At 39.1% G+C, this 18163-nt stretch overlaps 2 protein-coding genes across 4 annotated transcripts in view; one reads left to right on the top strand and one right to left on the bottom strand.

The window, feature by feature from the left end:
* The first annotated feature begins 913 nt into the window (after positions 1-913).
* gpr18 (G protein-coupled receptor 18) lies at positions 914-4999 on the top strand. Its single transcript, XM_088382161.1, has 2 exons — positions 914-1086; positions 2352-4999. Exon 2 carries the CDS (start codon positions 2367-2369, stop codon positions 3348-3350), a length of 984 nt encoding a protein of 327 aa, XP_088238287.1. The 5' UTR covers positions 914-1086; positions 2352-2366; the 3' UTR covers positions 3351-4999.
* Positions 5000-14807: 9808 nt separating this feature from the next.
* The window catches only part of dachd (dachshund d), a 105919-nt gene continuing 102563 nt past the window's right edge, over positions 14808-18163 (bottom strand). For all 3 annotated transcript variants that reach the window (XM_088382948.1, XM_088382945.1, XM_088382947.1), the window contains exon 11: positions 14808-16336. In XM_088382948.1, coding sequence (XP_088239074.1) covers positions 16299-16336 — 38 coding nt within the window. In that variant the 3' untranslated portion in view covers positions 14808-16298. The remainder of the gene's footprint in view (positions 16337-18163) is intronic.

Here is an 18163-nt window from a genome sequence, read left to right as displayed (position 1 = left end):
TTTGTTTTCATATGAAATCAATTCAGTAAGACTACAGTATTTTATTCAGAGTACTGGGGTTATGCAATAAAAAGTAGGATATATTTTGTGGAAAAGAAACCATTTTCCAGTTTTCGTTGCACGAGTGTACTGTGCTTTAGTAAAACCTTACTGGTTGAAGCCTTCCAAGTGGGCACGATTATCCCCGATTGTGAAAATGTTTCTTATAGCCATGCATCCATTACCCAAACAGCTTCGGGCAATTGCCTATGGGCAACACGGCATCGTGCTCATTCAGCTTAACATGTTTTTGGAATGTGGGAGGAAACCGGAGTACCCGGAGAAAACCCACACATGCAAATTCGGGTGAAAGGTCGGTGCCGGATTCGAACCAACAACCTCTGCACGTGGACGTGCTAACCAGTCGACCGCCATGCTGCCCATGCTTTTTAGATGAATATCTCAATTTTATTGCAAGTCAGAATATTCTAAACAAATAAAAAAAATCTATTTGAGTAAATTGTCCAAGACCGTTAACAGGTGAAGCTTATTGATACTCCAGTCTTTATTAGGCCTCTATTGCCCATCTCTACTCTCAATTACAATGTGCATTAAACGGGCTGACCTTGAAGTTTCACCTCAGGTAGACTCTGTGCATTCATTAAGTTGCCACTGTGCTAAAAGAAAAAAAACAACAACATTTTGTAGCACCGGCTTGAAGTGTCTATTACAGCCGTCTTATTTCTTGTTTATATGGCAACTGCCTGAACATCCTGTTTTTAATTACTTCTCTGCTGCGGCAGATGCTTCTCGCCGGCAACCTGCTGCGGATGACTCCCCCGAGAGCTAATAGGCTGTGACAGACCCCACTTTTCCAATCAATAACTCGCCCTAAATCTGCCAACGCTCTGCCTGCCAAACACAGCGCCCCTGCTTCTTATGGCGCATCATTTTCTTTAAAGGGGCGCAATTGCGGATGGCGACAACAGACACCGCAGAGGGAGAAAGTACATACACGAAGAGGATGTGACATCACTAAACTTACGCTTCCTTATATTGGCTGTTGGATGCTCAGTGGTGCAACAGAGCATTTGGGTGATTGTTGTGGTAAGCTGCAGCTTTTTGTAATCATTTGTGTATATTTATTATTCTTTATAAGAACTACTACTTAATGTTTTTTTGTATTAATTGAACTAAATTTTTGACCCACAATTGTAATATATTTCAGGCTTTGCAATGATTTGTTATTTCATATATCGGCACAGTACAGAAGACAATAGCAGTGATGCCCTCACATGATTTCTTATGAAGGCCCAGTCTACAGAGAAATAATCTCAGTTCCACATTTTGCGCCACCACACTACTTTTAATTTAGTTATTTATTCTTTCTGACTTGTCCAGTATGCAGACAAAATATTTTTGTAAATTTATCATACGTATATACACGTCTTCTCACGGTCATTACTTTGTTCTATATTTAAGCGTGAATGATACACTGTTTCGATGTGAGGTGGAAGATTTTTTTTTTCTTCATTTAAATAACTTTCAGTTTCATGGGGAGTTCTACAGCAAGACATCTTCCTGTATTTTGTGGGCAGAAACCCCCACTTCATTATACATTGACTTAAGTCACAGAGAGGAGTAACTCATATATATATATATTTTTTTTTTATCATTTACACGTGTCATGAATAAATGGGGCAGGGCGACCAAATGCAGCTTGGACCAAGGTCTATTGGAGGGAAGGGAAGTGGGCAAGCAAAAAGACAGAGACTTACTGACAGCAGACAGGCAAACAGAAGTCCACTCGGATATGGAACAGAATCTGACCGTGAGCCTCCACACAAGACCAGGGGGAAAATGGATGAGCAGGACAGGAACACTAGGCCCAGACACAGACTGGAGACAACAGTAGACACCAACAAGGAGGAACACACATGCAGGGTTTAAATACATGAGGGAGCAGGTGACAGACATTACGGTGATGGAGGGGTGTGGCTGAGGGAAGTTGCAGGCCGAGTGTGCTCTGGCATGGGCGTGACATGTCCATTTGTTTTTTCTCAATATTTTTTTGGGTCAGGTTGACATGATCCGGACGTTGTGGCCAACTGGCTGAGCTTCACCAAAACCTTTTTCCTTTTATATTTTACATGTTATTTCCCTTTGAAATATTAAAATCAAGTTTTAACCCTTTGGACTTTTTATCCATTATGTAGTTTTGATCTGACCAAAAAATAAACTGCATTTTCTTTTTTACTCTTATTTGAATGAGATTACAAACAAAAAAGCTATGAGTCACTTTTTAATTTGTCAATTGAATATAGGGAGTATTTATGATACACTGATTGTTTTGTGTTTATTTTTCACTGTAGAATACACTCTTCAGTATGACACTGCTTCCAAACTCTTCCCAGGCGTGGCTTTTGGTTGAGCACCGTACATCAGGCCTGGTCATCTACAGCTTCATTTTCATCATTGGACTCATCGTCAACACGACAGCTTTGTGGGTGTTTGTCTTGACCACCAAGAGGCGAAGCTCCGTAAACATCTACATGTTAAACGTGGCACTTGTGGACCTCACTTTCATCCTGATGCTCCCCTTTCGCATGGTCTACCTCCAATGGGACTTCTGGCCCTTCGCCGACTTCTTCTGCCGTGTCTGCGCTACTCTCAATATCTTCTACCCATGTATCGCTCTGTGGCTTTTCGCTCTGATCAGCGCCGATCGCTACACAGCCATCGTGCAACCCAAGCACAGTAAGGAGCGAAGGAACGTCACCAAGACAGTATTGGCGTGCCTCGGGGCCTGGCTCATGACCTTGGCCGGCACCGCATCCTTGCTCTTCTCAGATGACGATCCCGATGTCATTGCCAACTTCACCACCTGCTTCAAAATGGTAGATTTTGTCTACCTGCACCACAACGATCCGGTCAATTTCACGCGAATGGCATTTTTCTTTCTGTTGCCTATCTGCTTTATGATAGGCTGCTACGTCGTCATCGTGTACAAACTGATCTGCGGGAACGCCTCCAAACTCAAACCCAAAGTGAAACGGAAGTCCATCCGGATTATTATCACGCTAATCGTGCAGATTCTGGTGTGTTTTGTGCCGTTTCACGTATGCTTGCTGCTCCATTTAGTAGGGCTGGACAAAGATGAGGCATTCAGGACGTGGGCTGTGGTTTCTACGTTCCTCATGAACACGAGCACTGTTTGGGACATCATGCTCTACTATATTGTCTCCAAGCAGTTCCAGGATAGGGTTTTTAGTGTGATCCTGTACCGTAACTACCTGCGAAGCGTCCGCAGAAAGAGCATGCGCGCAGGCAGCATGCAATCTATGAACAACGTGACGAGCGCCATGCTTTGAAACAACAATGAAATACGAAATGTGAATTTTCAAACAGCTCAGCAAGATTCAACACATCTGCTGCACAGTTCTGAGTTTCAATGAAGACTCTAAATCACAGGTGTCAAACTCAAGGCCCGGGGGCCAGATACGGCCCACCACATAATTTTATTGGGTTTCCCCAATTTAAATCAATCCAGTTTGGACCTGAACCGACATTTTACTGTATTTACATAATAACTGGTTGTTTCTTTAACAGTTACAGACTGAAACAATATAGGAAGTGTTCAGAAACATGACCTGACTAAAAGCTTGTGTCCATCAGACATGAAATTATACCAGATTTTTTTTGTGACACTCTAATGGTTGCTGTGATGCAAGCACAAAGTTCAATGCGCTTTGTGGGCTTTCAGTCTACCAAATGAAAGGTGACCTTTTCAAAATAAATAAATTCATTTTTCTGGTTTCTTATCTGTGGGTAGGTTCTGGAAAGTGTACCATTTCTCACACCTACACCCGGGGTGCATGTTCAACATAAATAATCTTTGTTGACACAGGTTCAAATTCTTTGTTGCAACAACCGCCAACAGTGTAAAAACTTCCCAAACTGTGCACATCTTTGAATACTATGGGTATTAAATAGTTTTGTAATGTAAACATTTTTTTGTTAAAAAAAAGGTTCACTTTTTTTAAATTAACTTAACGAACTAACTCATAAAAACTTTGATCTTACATTTTGGACAATTGATTTAAATTTGACAATAATTAAGTGATATGAAATTGGTCACAGCAAGCCTTATGTAGTAAATATGATAGCCAGGTGATGGCAGCACAGCACAGATAGTTGTCATCTACCAGATTGTACATCAAGACAAAGAAAACTTTCTTCCTATCCAATTGGAAAAAGTGGAAGGGTTGATGTATGTATTTATTTTACTACGACAAATGGAGGTTGTTAACCTCTGCGGCCATCACAACAATGCTGCAGCAAGCATGTTATTGATTGCATGTTAAATGATTCAGACACTCAAAGTGCATTTACAGTAACATCATCAGGAGAGGTCAGTGAGGCTAAGAGACAACGACATGAGAACTGCCAACTGGATTAGATGCTTTTCATGTGGGGATGCAATCATTGTACTCCTTGTAGGTGAATGGAAGAAGTGGTTGCATCATCTAACAGGTGAAAAAAAAAATCTCTATCCACCAATTTTCAGGTTTTGTCATATAATATTCATCCAATAAATTTTGAATATTGTGAGTGTACCACAAAATTTCTTTTTTTAAACCTGATTTGGGGGTAAGTGGACTATTGGTTTAGAATCCTTTCACAAACTAAATGGGTCACGGGTGAGCTGGAGCCTTTCCCAGTTGACTTTTGGCAAGCATGGGCTACTACCTGGACTGGTCGACAATCGCATGCCGGTTACAATATTTCAAAACAAGCTGGCCAGTTTATGTCAAAGGAGTGGCCTTATCTTATAGCTCCATGTTGGTTTAAAAAGACATCACACTCATAATTTCTGAGCAAGTGTCAAAGATTGGAATATTGTTTTCAATCAGGGATCACCAAAGTGGTGCCAGTGGGGATCTTGGAGCTCACAAGGACCACATGAGTAACCCATGGGCCTATTATAAAAATAGCTCACCAGAAATGGGACAGTGTGATTTCCTAGGAATGTGGTCATGATTTAAGAATGTCAACATTGACAGAGATTTATAGAAATAAAGTGTTACATGTTGATCTACGTCCTCATTATTGAGAAATCACATGATCAGTGACTATTTGTCATTCTTAATAACTATAACATTAAAGTTGTCATAAATTCTTTGAGCAAATTTATTACTTGAGAAGTAATCAATACTCAAAAAAACTCTCAGCTTCAAAGAGCTGTTATCTTAAATCAAAGAAAGAATTCCTTCACTTGTTAGGTGAGGACACCCGAGATCTATAAACGTGTATTTTAATTTTCGTGATCATTTGTGATACATTTCCAAAACAAACATACAATAGCAAACTATTAAGATAACCACTGTGAAGTCACTTCAAGTAGGTTTCCAAAATGTCCACTCTGGTAGATTTACATTGTTTAATAAAAAGGAAGCCTACAAGCCATTCATCTTTAACACAAAGAATTCAGGGAAGTGCGGCCAATCACAACATGTGATGATAGGTTTACTGCCTGATGAATGACATGCAGATTGATAACCAAGTGGTCAAAGGTAACATGAAACATCTGAGGATCGTCTATCTGTCCCACCTGTTCGGCATCAGCCCTGAAAGCTGTGATGAATGAGCCCAAGCACTCTTTCTTTTTCCATGGCAAATCCTCAAAAAATGATTATCAAACTTTGACACCATGCAGATGCAACAAAGGTTGGCAATTAAGTTGAGTTCCACTTATGGTGGACGTGTCTACCAAATTTCATGTCAAGTCATGTGATTAATATTGGGAGTCTTTTCTATCTTTCTAAGGTGTGCAAACGTCGAGGTTCTCGGAAAGCAATTCAATCGTCGGAATAATAATAATGAACACAACACCTTCCGCGAAGGAGGGGAAAGGGCACGTCAAGAGCAGAGTTATTGCATTTATACGTTTCTGCGAGTAAGGTGCACCTAAAATGTTTTTGTCACACTTAATCAAGCTGACCTTGTGGCATTTTATGGCAAGTCTTAAATCTTCACTACTATGCCCTGGCTGCAAGTAATGACCAAAACTCAAAATGTTACCAATTTAGCCTCACCAGTCTGTTTCGAATGCTTACGGCAACATATGTACATTCACAGGGGATAGGGATTGAGCCAAATTCACAAATAATTGATGCCCCCTCATAAAAAGATTTGTAATTGTGTATCGATATTAAAAGATGATGCCAGAGAGGATCATAAAGCATCAACCCCATAATAGATAGAAGTTTGGTATCAGTCAGACAAACTCTCAGATAAGCTTTTCTTTAAAGAAATGGTAACATTAACACTAAAATACAGTATTTTCTCTGAATAAAAATAGCAGACCTCCTGGCAATTTTCAAACATAGTTTCTTAAAGTTTTTGTTGCCCAGTAAAACTGACCTTTTTGAATTGAAGGGAAAAAAAGCCTGAGCTCTGATCTTGTGGCGCTGAATACGAATTTTGTGTATTAGTGTCAGTTATCAAACTTTCCGTAACGCCCTACCCAAAACTCAAATCCTTCACAATTTAGCTTAGCTAATCCGTCCAGTATATACTATACGAGAAGGTGGTTAACATTTAGAAGCAATTGGACAAAATCTCAAAGATAAGTTTTGCTTAGTGAGCATTATCAATTTAAATAGGATGTTTTGGGGCATGACTTTTGAATCTGTTCAGTCTAACATGACTAACAGAACATGTTTTAAAGTGAAACAGGTTTCCGGGCCTGAAATTTCAAGATAATTATGAGCCATCGACCAACACATTCACCAGAATGAATGCATTTCCAGAATTTGGTGACTTTTGGAGTATTGAACCCCCAAAAAATATCAAAAATAATATCAAAGCAATTTCAGAAGGTCTTTACCATATGTCCCGGGGCCCTAAAATGGCCTTGCAGCTTGCAGCAACTGGCATTTTAAAACAATTAATTTTCCTGTCAAATGGTTGTGATAAATTATCCGGAAGCTTTAGCCACTGTAATTCTAAATCTTCTTCAACAAGTCCCTTTGTTGTCAAGAAATTAATGGAAACAAGATTGTCTTTCATGAGAGCTGATCTGACAAACACGACAGCCAGCTGCTTTCTCATACATGCCTAAAAACATTCAGCGTTAAGATGAAGAAAAAAAAAACAGGCAGAATACTTGTATTTTTTTCTTCTTTCCTACCACTCGTGTGGAGAAAACAAATCAGGCGACGAGCGCGCTCGGCCATCTGTTTTGTTATTTGATATGTGTGAATACGCGTTGTAATGACTTTGTTTGCGAATCAGCGCACGAGAGCTCTCTCGACGTGGCGGAGTGTTCAAAGCTAATCATATAATTGGAGACAATAGTCGATGACAAATGGAGACGCTCCAGGCCGCCAGCTGGGGAAGTGGATTTGTAATCATTGTCAAATCATATCGTTGTTGTTTTCGTGTGTGTGCGTACGCATGTGAAGGCGGCTTAATAGAGTTTACCGTGATGATCGCAGACGGAGCATTTGTTTCCCAAATGTCGGCAAGCTTATGTGTATATTCATTAAATGTGTTTTTTTACTTTTAACATGCTCATACATACAGTAGTGCTTGGTTAGGCATGAAGAGTTGTCGGGATAATGTGGAAGGAGTCCCTAAGGTCCCTGTAAAGTCACTGTTGACTTGTCTGCTGAATGTTTGAAACCATGACCTATTGAAAAAAGAAAAAACACAACAAAATAAACACGTAAAGCTTACTTTAATAAGTTAGTCCTTATCCACGAATTCATATTGGTCCATATATAAGGCGCACCGGATTATAAGGCGCACTGTCGGCTTTTGAGAAAATTGGAGGTTTTTAGGTGTGCCTTATAGTGCGGAAAATACGGTATATATTTTCTACTTTCTATAAAAGCCAGCCTATATATATATATGTACATTTTATTGTATTGTATTGCATTGAAAATGGCACATGAAAAGTGAGCTCGTACTGTAGACAGGGTCTAGTTCTAAAGTCTGAGTCTTGCTTGGTCTACTGTACAAACATTTAGCAAGAACAGCTGCCAGCATTTACATACTTTAGCTTTCCTCTCCGGGCACTTTAATACACTCTAGCGCTCCCCTGGTAAACTTTACAATGTTGAAGGATGCTTGTCGACTGCCATCGGAAATGAGAGGCACATGTGGCGCCCCCCCCCGCCCCAGTTTTGGCTGGCCAGGAACCCCCGTCAGTGCGATGCTGTGCTTCGTGATGAGACTAATGGATTCCTTTTGTTGAGCAAAACGATGTTAAGCGCAAGATGTATCGTGGCCACGTGCACTAGATAAACAATAATATCTCGGGGCGCAGCGGGAAATGTCAGGGCCGCTTCGCTGGGGCAATCTTTTACTTTCTGCTCCCCGCCGCCGATGTTGCTTTTTGTCGTCTCCATTAAAAGGACATAATGTAGCGACGGAGTTTCAAACGTTGCTAAAGTGACTCCAATTGACCCCGACGAGGAGGAGCCAACGTCCTTGATTACTGCTGTGTGTCTATTTTATCTGATTGTACACTTGCTCATTCACATTTGCTGCCAAACACCATTAGCACATATAAATAATGTAAGGCCCATCCCCCTTTTTGCTTTTATTTTTTCCTACTCAGCTAAGTGCCTGCATAGGAACCTTGGCCTCCACTTGTCACTCTCCTCCATAGATTAGTATAAGATTTATTTTAATGCTGTAAAGCACCATGTTCTCGAACGTGCAAGAGATCTTTTTTAATTGTATCAAGTGAGATGAAAGTGGGGGTCCACGTCAGGTCTTGTTAATATTTAATCTAGTCAAACTTCAGTTTCAGAATGTGGAAGGACGCAAGGAACGCCGCCGTATGTCGGGATCATGAAGAAGAGCTCGTCATTACACCCAAGTTGTCTTTTATCGATTCATTATTAAGCCTTTTTGACCATTTAACATCAGCATTCTTTTCACTTGAGCCAAATAAATCATAGATTATGCTCTTGTGGACCAGTAGTATTACCGTATTTTCGGGACTATAAGGCGCACCTAAAAACCTTATCATAACTGGCTCGCTGAAGACTATGAATCAAAAATACTATGGATCATTATTTTGTGATTGTAATTTATTCCGTCTGAAGTCAAAATAAAAAAGATAAAACGGAGAATGATTTGATTTGGATTAAAAATCTGACACGATGCATTAATGATGCGCCTTATAGTCCGGTGCGCCTTACACAAGGACAACGTTTTAAAATGGGCCATTCATTGAAGGTGCGCCTTATAGTCCGGTGCGCCTTATAGTCCGGAAACTATAGTAGTGTCTTCCACCCAAGGACGTACTGGGACCAAATTCGAATCGAAGACTAAACTTCTTTTCTTTACATGTGTCTGTGCATAGACATTGGAAAGTGAGCGTCTTGGGAGAGGTTGGGTGTGTTTCACTCGCTCAGTTCTCCCCTCAGTGTGCGCATCACGTCTCCGCTCCCCGAGCTCAATTACTGAATTGAGACTAACAGAGGAAACTTGATCATGTCGTACAGATGTCTTCACCGCTGCACAAAGAGAGACGACGTGTGCTCTCATTTAATGTGACACGCTATGCGCTATACATTTTAAAGAAATGTCCGACTTTAATACCACCAGATGTTTTGTCCCCCTGAATAAAGAAATGCTTCTCTCAAGGAGACACCTCTATTTTCACAATCACAAGAAAGTTGATAAATGCTGAGCTCCACAGCACCTACTGATAGATTGTTTCTTGGAAGCTATACAGAAAATGACTTTCTTGCACAGTATAAAAGATGATCTACTACTTAACCCACCTAATCCTTCAACCCGGTGCAACCAACCTTAAAACACCTTTTTACTCTTTAGATTCTACACGTGCAGTCACATGTTGGAAATGACTTTCTACCATGCTTAAAAACAACGATAAAAGAATACAAAGCAGTCCCAGAGCCGTTTAGCTCCATCATAGTAAATATTGTGAACAAGGCAGACAGCTCTATAAAGTGCTGTGGGCATCACTGGGCACAGCCGTCATTAGCGTGTAAAACCCCAATAAGACCACACATAAATGTATCGTATCCATGTTTGCGTGGATTCGCAACACAAACACTCTCTCACCGACAATGGTGGCGTTTTGCTTTAATACGATTACGCTTTTTTCGTCTCAGCCGAAGCCAAGTGCTGTTTCGCCTGGAGAACGCGTCTCGTCTTCATCGTGTTCCACGCATGCTGCCTCTTTTGCGGAGAGCTTGCAACGGTGGCTCATGCCCAACTTTACATGGCTGAAAGGTAAGCATGCACACACACACACACAACAGCAGCAGCAGGCGTGTTCATGCACTTCCAACAAGAGGGAATACAAAAGCGCAGCTCTCATCCCTGCCATATAAAGTGATGTTTTGTGTTTAGTTGAGTGTGTGTGTGAAGCCTACATGTGTGTTGTTTGCTTTTTGCTTCTCCATTAAGAGAGCTGTAAAGGAGAGGGAACAGATGGCGGTGGGCCCGCTCTGTCCTGCATCTCCTCGCGCAACCCCCGCCGTACTTCCCGCGCGTCCATTAATCTTCCCGCTCACCGCACAACTTTATTAAAACAACTCAAGAGAGAGGGCCAACAACGAGCGGCGCAGCTGTCAGGAACACCGTGCAAAACCATTCGTCCACACCGTGACGACGAGTTCTACATGTTTAGCTTTTACGTGTGCGGAGGAGACAATAGATGCTTCGGGAATCAAATGCAAAAGCAATGAGGAGCAATTTGTTCCTCTTTTACTCTAAATGGCTATTGCTAAATGCTAACAAAAAACACAATCTCACATTTTTATATATACATCTATATCTATATATATCTAAAAATATACACATACACATACATATATATCTATATATATACATATATATACACACACACATATATATACGTATATATAAAAAAATCATATACTATATATATATATATATATATATAGTATATGATTCTTTTTTGTTGATCATTCCATCCATAATAAAATCAAAAATGCTTCCAAAAGCATGCTTCTTCGTAATGTGTTCTTTTGCACCCCACTTGCATTAGGGACATTTCAAGTGTGTTTTTGCACGATGTAATGTTTTGCTATGTAATGTAAGATTTCTGTCTGAGCAAAGTCATAACACATAATATATGAAGATGGGTGATTTTTAAGCAGCCACTAACTGCCAAAAATCCTTACAGCTCCTTCAGTGTTGCTGCCAGCCACTTGGCACGCCCTGACCACTTTTCTTCTTGTCCTTTCAATTTTGTAGGCTTGTACAGTTACTGTTGTTGCATATTTTCGCCACTTGATGAAAACTGCCTTGACTCTGTTGTGTGACATACAGTATAATGCCTTAGAATTTCATTTGAATCATTTCTTCTGATTGATACCTTTGAACAGTGTCATCCCTCTGATGCTGTGTAAGTTTTCTGCAGGACCATGGCTTTAAGATGTGAAGACAAAAATATCAGGAAAAGCCTATTTGAACATATGAACTTTAACGGGGCGTTAATCAGAGGCATTCAAATTGTGGCAGGTGTTAACAGAGTTTGAATGTGATTGGTTAATTCTAAACAAAACATCCCCAATTATCAGTGGGTGGGCACAATTTTAATTTGACTTCCCCTTCCCCTCATGTTTTTGTTTTCTTCAATTGAGTTCTACTAATTATTGGGTCACATTAATGAAGAAAAAAAAAAGATTCATTATGGTCACAAAAATGTGACAGTTGAACAGGGGTGTATACACTTTTGGATGGATGGATTCTTAAAAATATTACTAATCATAAACAGCACCTAGTAGCTGTATTGAAAAGTACCAAATGAATCCTTTAGGTTAACTGTACACTTGATTATAACAAAGTAGACAAATCACAAATGGTCTTACTGTCTCACTGACAGCCCGTTGATATTAAGGATACATTATGCCAGAATATTCCCTCAGTTGTTGACGCACTTATTAGAGAGCGTAATGGAGATGTTAGAGGGTTCCGATCACAAAAGGAGGAGTCGTGTCAATGATATAGACCGAAAAAAAAGAAAAAAAGGATTCTCTCGAGAGCAAGCGAAGAAGACGAGAAAGACGCGGCCGTCTCCATTTCCGCAGAGTTAAAAGGTGGCCCCTGTACAAATGAAACTCAATTTCACGCCACATTATCCCTCCCTGTTCTCTTGCCTGCCTTTCATTTTCATTAAGACCAGAGACAATCATAAATTAATAATTACTGCCGAATGTCTAAGCGCAGGCCACAGTGCTGCAACCATCACCCCCCCCCCACCCTGGCGGACCCCCCTTCACCTCCTCCCACACTCGTCGGCTCCATGTTCATGCTTGCAAAATGTTAATTTAGGTAATGTGGCCGTGGCCCTTGTCAGATGAAAGTGTTTTGTACCTCGCCTAATACATAATGGTCCATCTGATTAGATGACACCGGGCCTATCAGACCGTCCTAATGTGCACACGTGCAACCTCACCGCCTCCACATTAATAGCGTTGAACAGAGAATTACCTCTTGTGAGGCTAAAGTGTGGATTATAAATAAAACATGGGGATCTTTTAAAGCCTGGAACAAACGTGGCGTTTTAATAGTCATGTAAACAAAATATTTTCTTTGTCATTGTATATGTATAATTGGGTGGTAGGCTTTGAAATCTACATGTGGGATAAGTGTAACGTCAAAACCATGCTAGCAGATATTAAATACAAAATTTAACTGATGAAAGCATTTCAAATGTATATTACTTTAATTTAATGATTGTTAGTTTGTATTGTTTTGACAAATTAGTTAATTGTAAGTTTTTAAATTTAATTGTAATTTTATGATTTAGTTTTTCATTTCTAATTTGGTTTTAGATATATTTTTTTCCCTCTGATTCCTCTTCTGTTAAATTTTGTATTATATTTAAAAATATTTTAAAACACGGCATATTTTTTTACTTTTTTACTTATTTTTTTTAATATTATTATTACTACTACTACAGAATGATAATACTGAAGGATCCTGGTATAGAAATGTATTTGACCACAGATCTCTTGCCTGAAATTTGGAAAGACCAAAACAAATAAATACGATCTTAAGGATTTACTCACTTGTAATTTGTAATGTTGCACATGATCAAAATGTGTTTGTTTCTTTCTTTGAGGACTAGAGGAAAACATCACATCATTCCAAACATTTTAATCATGTGCAACCCCCTGAAACTTGTTTTTTTCCCAGTGCGTCGTGTCAATCACCTGATCATTGTGGTGATGCAAATCCGTTCAAACCGATTGGGATCTTGCAAATCAACCCTGAAAGTTTTTAGGAAATCCGATGACTTACTGCAGCTTTATTTTATACCATAAGTCATTACACTTCAAAGATCTAAAGTCGAATTTTTCCCAATTTAGCATAGTCTTCTAGGTGAAGCTCAACTTTGCTAGCAATTGGATGAAAACTGTTGGGACAATTCTACCTTTGAAGGACCCCGAGAAACGGTCACAAAATTATGTTGTCACACAGGGTGACATGGATGTAGATGATGTCTCAATGAGAAAACCAAATAAACAATGGGTTGCATGCTTTGAATATGCAATGAGTTCCATGTCCCTAAAAACTAAAAAAAAAAAAAAAAAGCAACAACAATGCACATTTGGTATTTAAAGTGTTTGTGCCTCGTGGTCAAATTTGGAGCGAGTCGCGTTATTACAAAATGTGCACTGATATGAAACATGTAGCTGCGGGGCCCCCTGAGTGCATTCACCACGTAAAGAGAAATAAATATAATATCACAGCACACAGGATGTGAGTACAAAAAGCAAGTGAAGCACTGAGTCATTAAATGGATGACTTTTTTTTTCACTTGGGGGGGCATTCATGACTGACCGCCCGTTGTGTGTCATATTGCTCTTTCAAGGTTGGTTGAAACTTAAACCTTATTTTGCTTCAAAAAAAATAAGAAGGTTGAAATAGTGCAGTCCTTGAATGTGAACAATGCGCCATTGAATTATGCAACAATCAGTCAATTATTCATTCGGGCGGCTGTGTTAAAGCCGTGTTTTAAAAAGCATGCAAAATGGGAATGGGCCCCAGCATGCTGCGTCGACACTTTTCACTCAGAAATGCTTACAGGAGAAATTTGTCTCTCCATGTCGATTTTATATTTCGTGTGCATTTTAAGAGCGGGAACTGTCCCTGTGGACTTTGAATAATTAGTCATGATGAGAAACATAGTCATTGGGAAAACAAATACAACAAAAGTGGATGTAAAATAACACTGGCCAACAGGAAAAAAAATAAGCATAATCGGCTTTTTTTGTGGTCAATTAACATATTTTTCATGCTGATTTAAAAAAAAATTCTGCACATCAGGAGAATCCTTTTTTCTTGTTTTTAAGTTTGACCTTTGAAAGCCTGCACAATACAGATTTGACCATGTGTTGAAATCGATAGCTATGATGTTCTAGAAGAAAATTCCACCTGTTGCTAAACCCTTAAGTCATAGATATTACTAAATATAGTACTACAGTACAGATTAAAGTTATTATATTACTATTATTTTTAATTTTGTTAAGCACATGTGCATGAAATGCCATTAATAAAGCTGCCTTGTCGTGCCAATGCTGACACAGAAGTGAAGTCATTACAATTAATACTTGAATAGAAAAACACAGAGCGTAACTTCTGGTGCCGCGTAACGACATATTCTTCAGCCTCTGCGCGAAGTAACTTTGAAATGTCGTATATCAGGAACTTTGTACGGCTTTTGCCAATTCAAATGAAACAGAACCGAACCTACGATGAGCGTATGAAATGTGGGTGATGCATTTTGGCCAATCAGCGTCATACACTTGAAAGAACACAGGGAATAATTTATTTACAGTCAGCTTGGTCACACCCTCATTGACATACCGTGTGGGTCGCCAATTAGCCTAAAAAAAAACATACGGAAGTCAAAGGTGCGCATCTCTGAAACACTCCGAAAGGATAAAGGATTATTTGTATACATTTTCTTTCACTGCTATACATAGAACAATATGCTCAGTTATTTTCTACAGCACAGCATACCTGTATTTCTTTTTTTTTTTTTAAACAACCTTCCTACCCTCTCCCACCCCGTACATACATAGAAAAAAGAGAGGGCGCACCCCCTTTCTCACGCTCACATGGTTTTATTGTCAACATTATTGGAAGTACAATGAAGAGATGATTTTGAGAGGGAGAAACAAGAAGCTATATAAGTTATCAGTGATAAAACACACACACGGGTAGCTTCTTTGTCTGATTGGAACACATACGCTCAAAAGTGACATCGGGTTATTTCTATAAGAATATACACACATGTTTAAAAGTCTTTCAGGGACAAAAGTTCACTTTTTTTATCCATTGGGATACCAGGAAAGTCATGGGGGGAAAAGGTCTGCACAAACATTGACGGACTGTTCTTGAGTTTCATATTTCTCTTTTTAAAAATGAGAAAGGAAAAAAGGTGCAGATTTTGAGGATTCAAAATCATCCAAAATGTACAGCAAAATTCCAAGAAATATCACCTCTGTTACAAAGATTACGGTACGAGCGTACAAGAGGAAAAGTCTCCAATTTGAAACTTTTTTTGTGTGGTGGTGAGGAAAACCCTACGTGTTTGTTCAGCACAATATAGGATTTATTATTAAATATCATAATTCCGGGACAAACATTTACATCATGCCTGCATGCTTTCTCAACAAAGTGGCAGCTATTGGAAAGATTGATGGCTCAGGAATACAACAGAAAACAAACCCCCAAAAAAGAGAAGTTTATATAAACGGTGGTATTGTTTGCCTATTAGTTCTACTGCATGACATTATATATACACACATATCATATCAATCTGCTCCAGTTGTCCTATGACTGTTAGCATTGTATGTACAACAATGGTAGAAAGGAAACTTGATTGTATTCTGTAGTCATCTAAGAAAAAGCATTTTCATCTGGATATTTTTTCACAATTTTTCCCCACTTCTCGGTCTCAAAATTCAAATTTGAAATATAAAAACAGGCGAATTCATGTCACTGGTATTAAAAACAGCGGTTGGATGAGTTGGTGCCAACGTTTGACTGTGCTCAACATCTATGACCCGAAGCTGCTTTTATTCCCGGTCGAATCTAGCTCAAATCCCCGGTTTAAAAAAAACTTGGTCTTATTCTACATTCAGACACACCTTCCTCCAGAATTCCCTTCAAGCAGCAGCTCCACGTTGTCCCAAAAATGAAATCACTCAGGAAATGGACTCTGGAGAATCTTTTCGATCCTTTGTTTCCATTTTTTTAATTGCCCTTTTCCCACCAAGTTTCCTTAGCTATTAGTACATCACTGCGGTTTTCAGGAAGAGTCTTCCATCTGCAACACAAAGACGCCATCGGTGATGAAGGATGAGATGGGTCACAGACTTCAACACTCTCCAAATCTCCAGTGTAGCAGTTTTCAAACTTTTTACACTTAAATTCTTAAGTACCACTGTCATCAACATAAAAATTTAGTAGCGTGTTCACTGGCAACAGACAAGAGGGTAGAAAAAAAGAAGAAAAGAAAAAAAACAGAAAAAATATATATACGTATATAATATATAATAATAATAACCGTCATAATAACTTTTGTTATTTGTGTTGCGTGCACCATAGACAAGGATCTGCACCCAAATTGACACGTGCAATTTGACTGCTTGGTGATGAAGTTCTGCCTCCAGAAGTGAAAACATCCAATAGTTACCTTCAGACAGCACTAACCTAACGTACTTTGTCCATTTCCTAGGAGAATGTGCTCATCTCGGAAATGTCGCGGCGGTAAAAGCGTCTGTCAGGAGGCATGTCAGATGTTTATTACCTTTCCTCTGGCGGAGCAGCGCTACGTTAATGCCTTCAACGTGACGTCCGACTCTACGGCGGCGCGGCTAAATAATTCAATACTCAAGACAAAACGCCTACAAAGACATTTAGCAATGTTGGATGTTAGACTTGACAGAGGACATGACAACAAAGTCATATAGGAGCTTCAAATTATCCTTAAATTAGAAAATTAATTTTTACTGTATACCAATATGTTATTTTACAAGAGTTTCAGTTAGAATCACAATAGTTTGGAACACAAAAATGTTGTGGTTTGAAAAAGATATTCACGTATCTCCTTTTATACAGCTACATATTTTCTATAGGCGTAATTCTCGTGGTAAATAATGGCGTATTTGCTAATGTCTGCGCAAATGTTGAAAAATCACACGACAATTTGTTCTTACGAAATAGCCTCATTAAAACGCGTTAAAACTTTAGTATTTCTAAATTCAAATTGAGATTGAAAAAAAAAAGTTCATTATAAAGAATACATATTTCATTAGATGCTAAATAAAACAAAGGGATTTTTTTCGGCCTCTCTCAGCATTAAAAAAATCCGTTGAAAGATTAATTAATACATGTAAATTATGCAAATTATGCCCGTGCAAATATTTTATGAAGACAATTAAGGGATTCATTAATTACAGCCGTTTTTTTCCCTCCCTATTGTTTGCTTCAGTGAGATTCATTCATTTAATTTTTAATTTCAGTTGAACTGTTTTGATGTTGAATCTCGTAACAACAATGACGGCACCGACATAAAAAGAACTTTGGAGATGGCAAAGAGCAAAAATATTCATGACGGTGTTGGTGGTGGGGCTGCCCCACCTGCCAAAAGAGCTTTGCTCCCTCTTGGAAGCCATTCAAAACACAGCAAAAAGCAATTATTAAACACCGACTGTGTTCATATTGCAGAATTAAAGAAGTGTGACAAAAGACAAATAGAAATAATTAGTTTGCTAAAAATTACGCACTCATTACCCCCCTGCTCCCACCTCCTTGAATCCCTGAGTTAGGAGAATATACCAACACATTCACTCTGCTGATACGTCGCTCTCCCCCTTCCCCTTTATTTAGTTATTTATTTTCCTCTCTGTGTAATTTATCAACCTCATTTTTTTTTGTTTGCCATTGGAGGTTAATTATACAGCCAGGCTGGCAGAGTAGACCGCAGGAGGAGACACGGGTGGCAGACAAATGGTTCTAATTGAACACAAAGCACAAAAATGATGTGTTTTATTTAGTTATTTATTTGCAATGGAACCTGACTTTACTGTGCAAGTGCTTTTTTGTATTTTTGCATGAGTATTGTTTTTTTTTGGAAAATGTTTGAAAAAAT

Source organism: Syngnathus floridae, chromosome 8 (genome assembly GCF_059516105.1).
Source record: "Syngnathus floridae isolate MCC-2025c chromosome 8, RoL_Sflo_1.0, whole genome shotgun sequence".
NCBI lineage: Eukaryota > Metazoa > Chordata > Actinopteri > Syngnathiformes > Syngnathidae > Syngnathus > Syngnathus floridae.
This window is presented reverse-complemented; position numbering and strand designations above follow the sequence as displayed.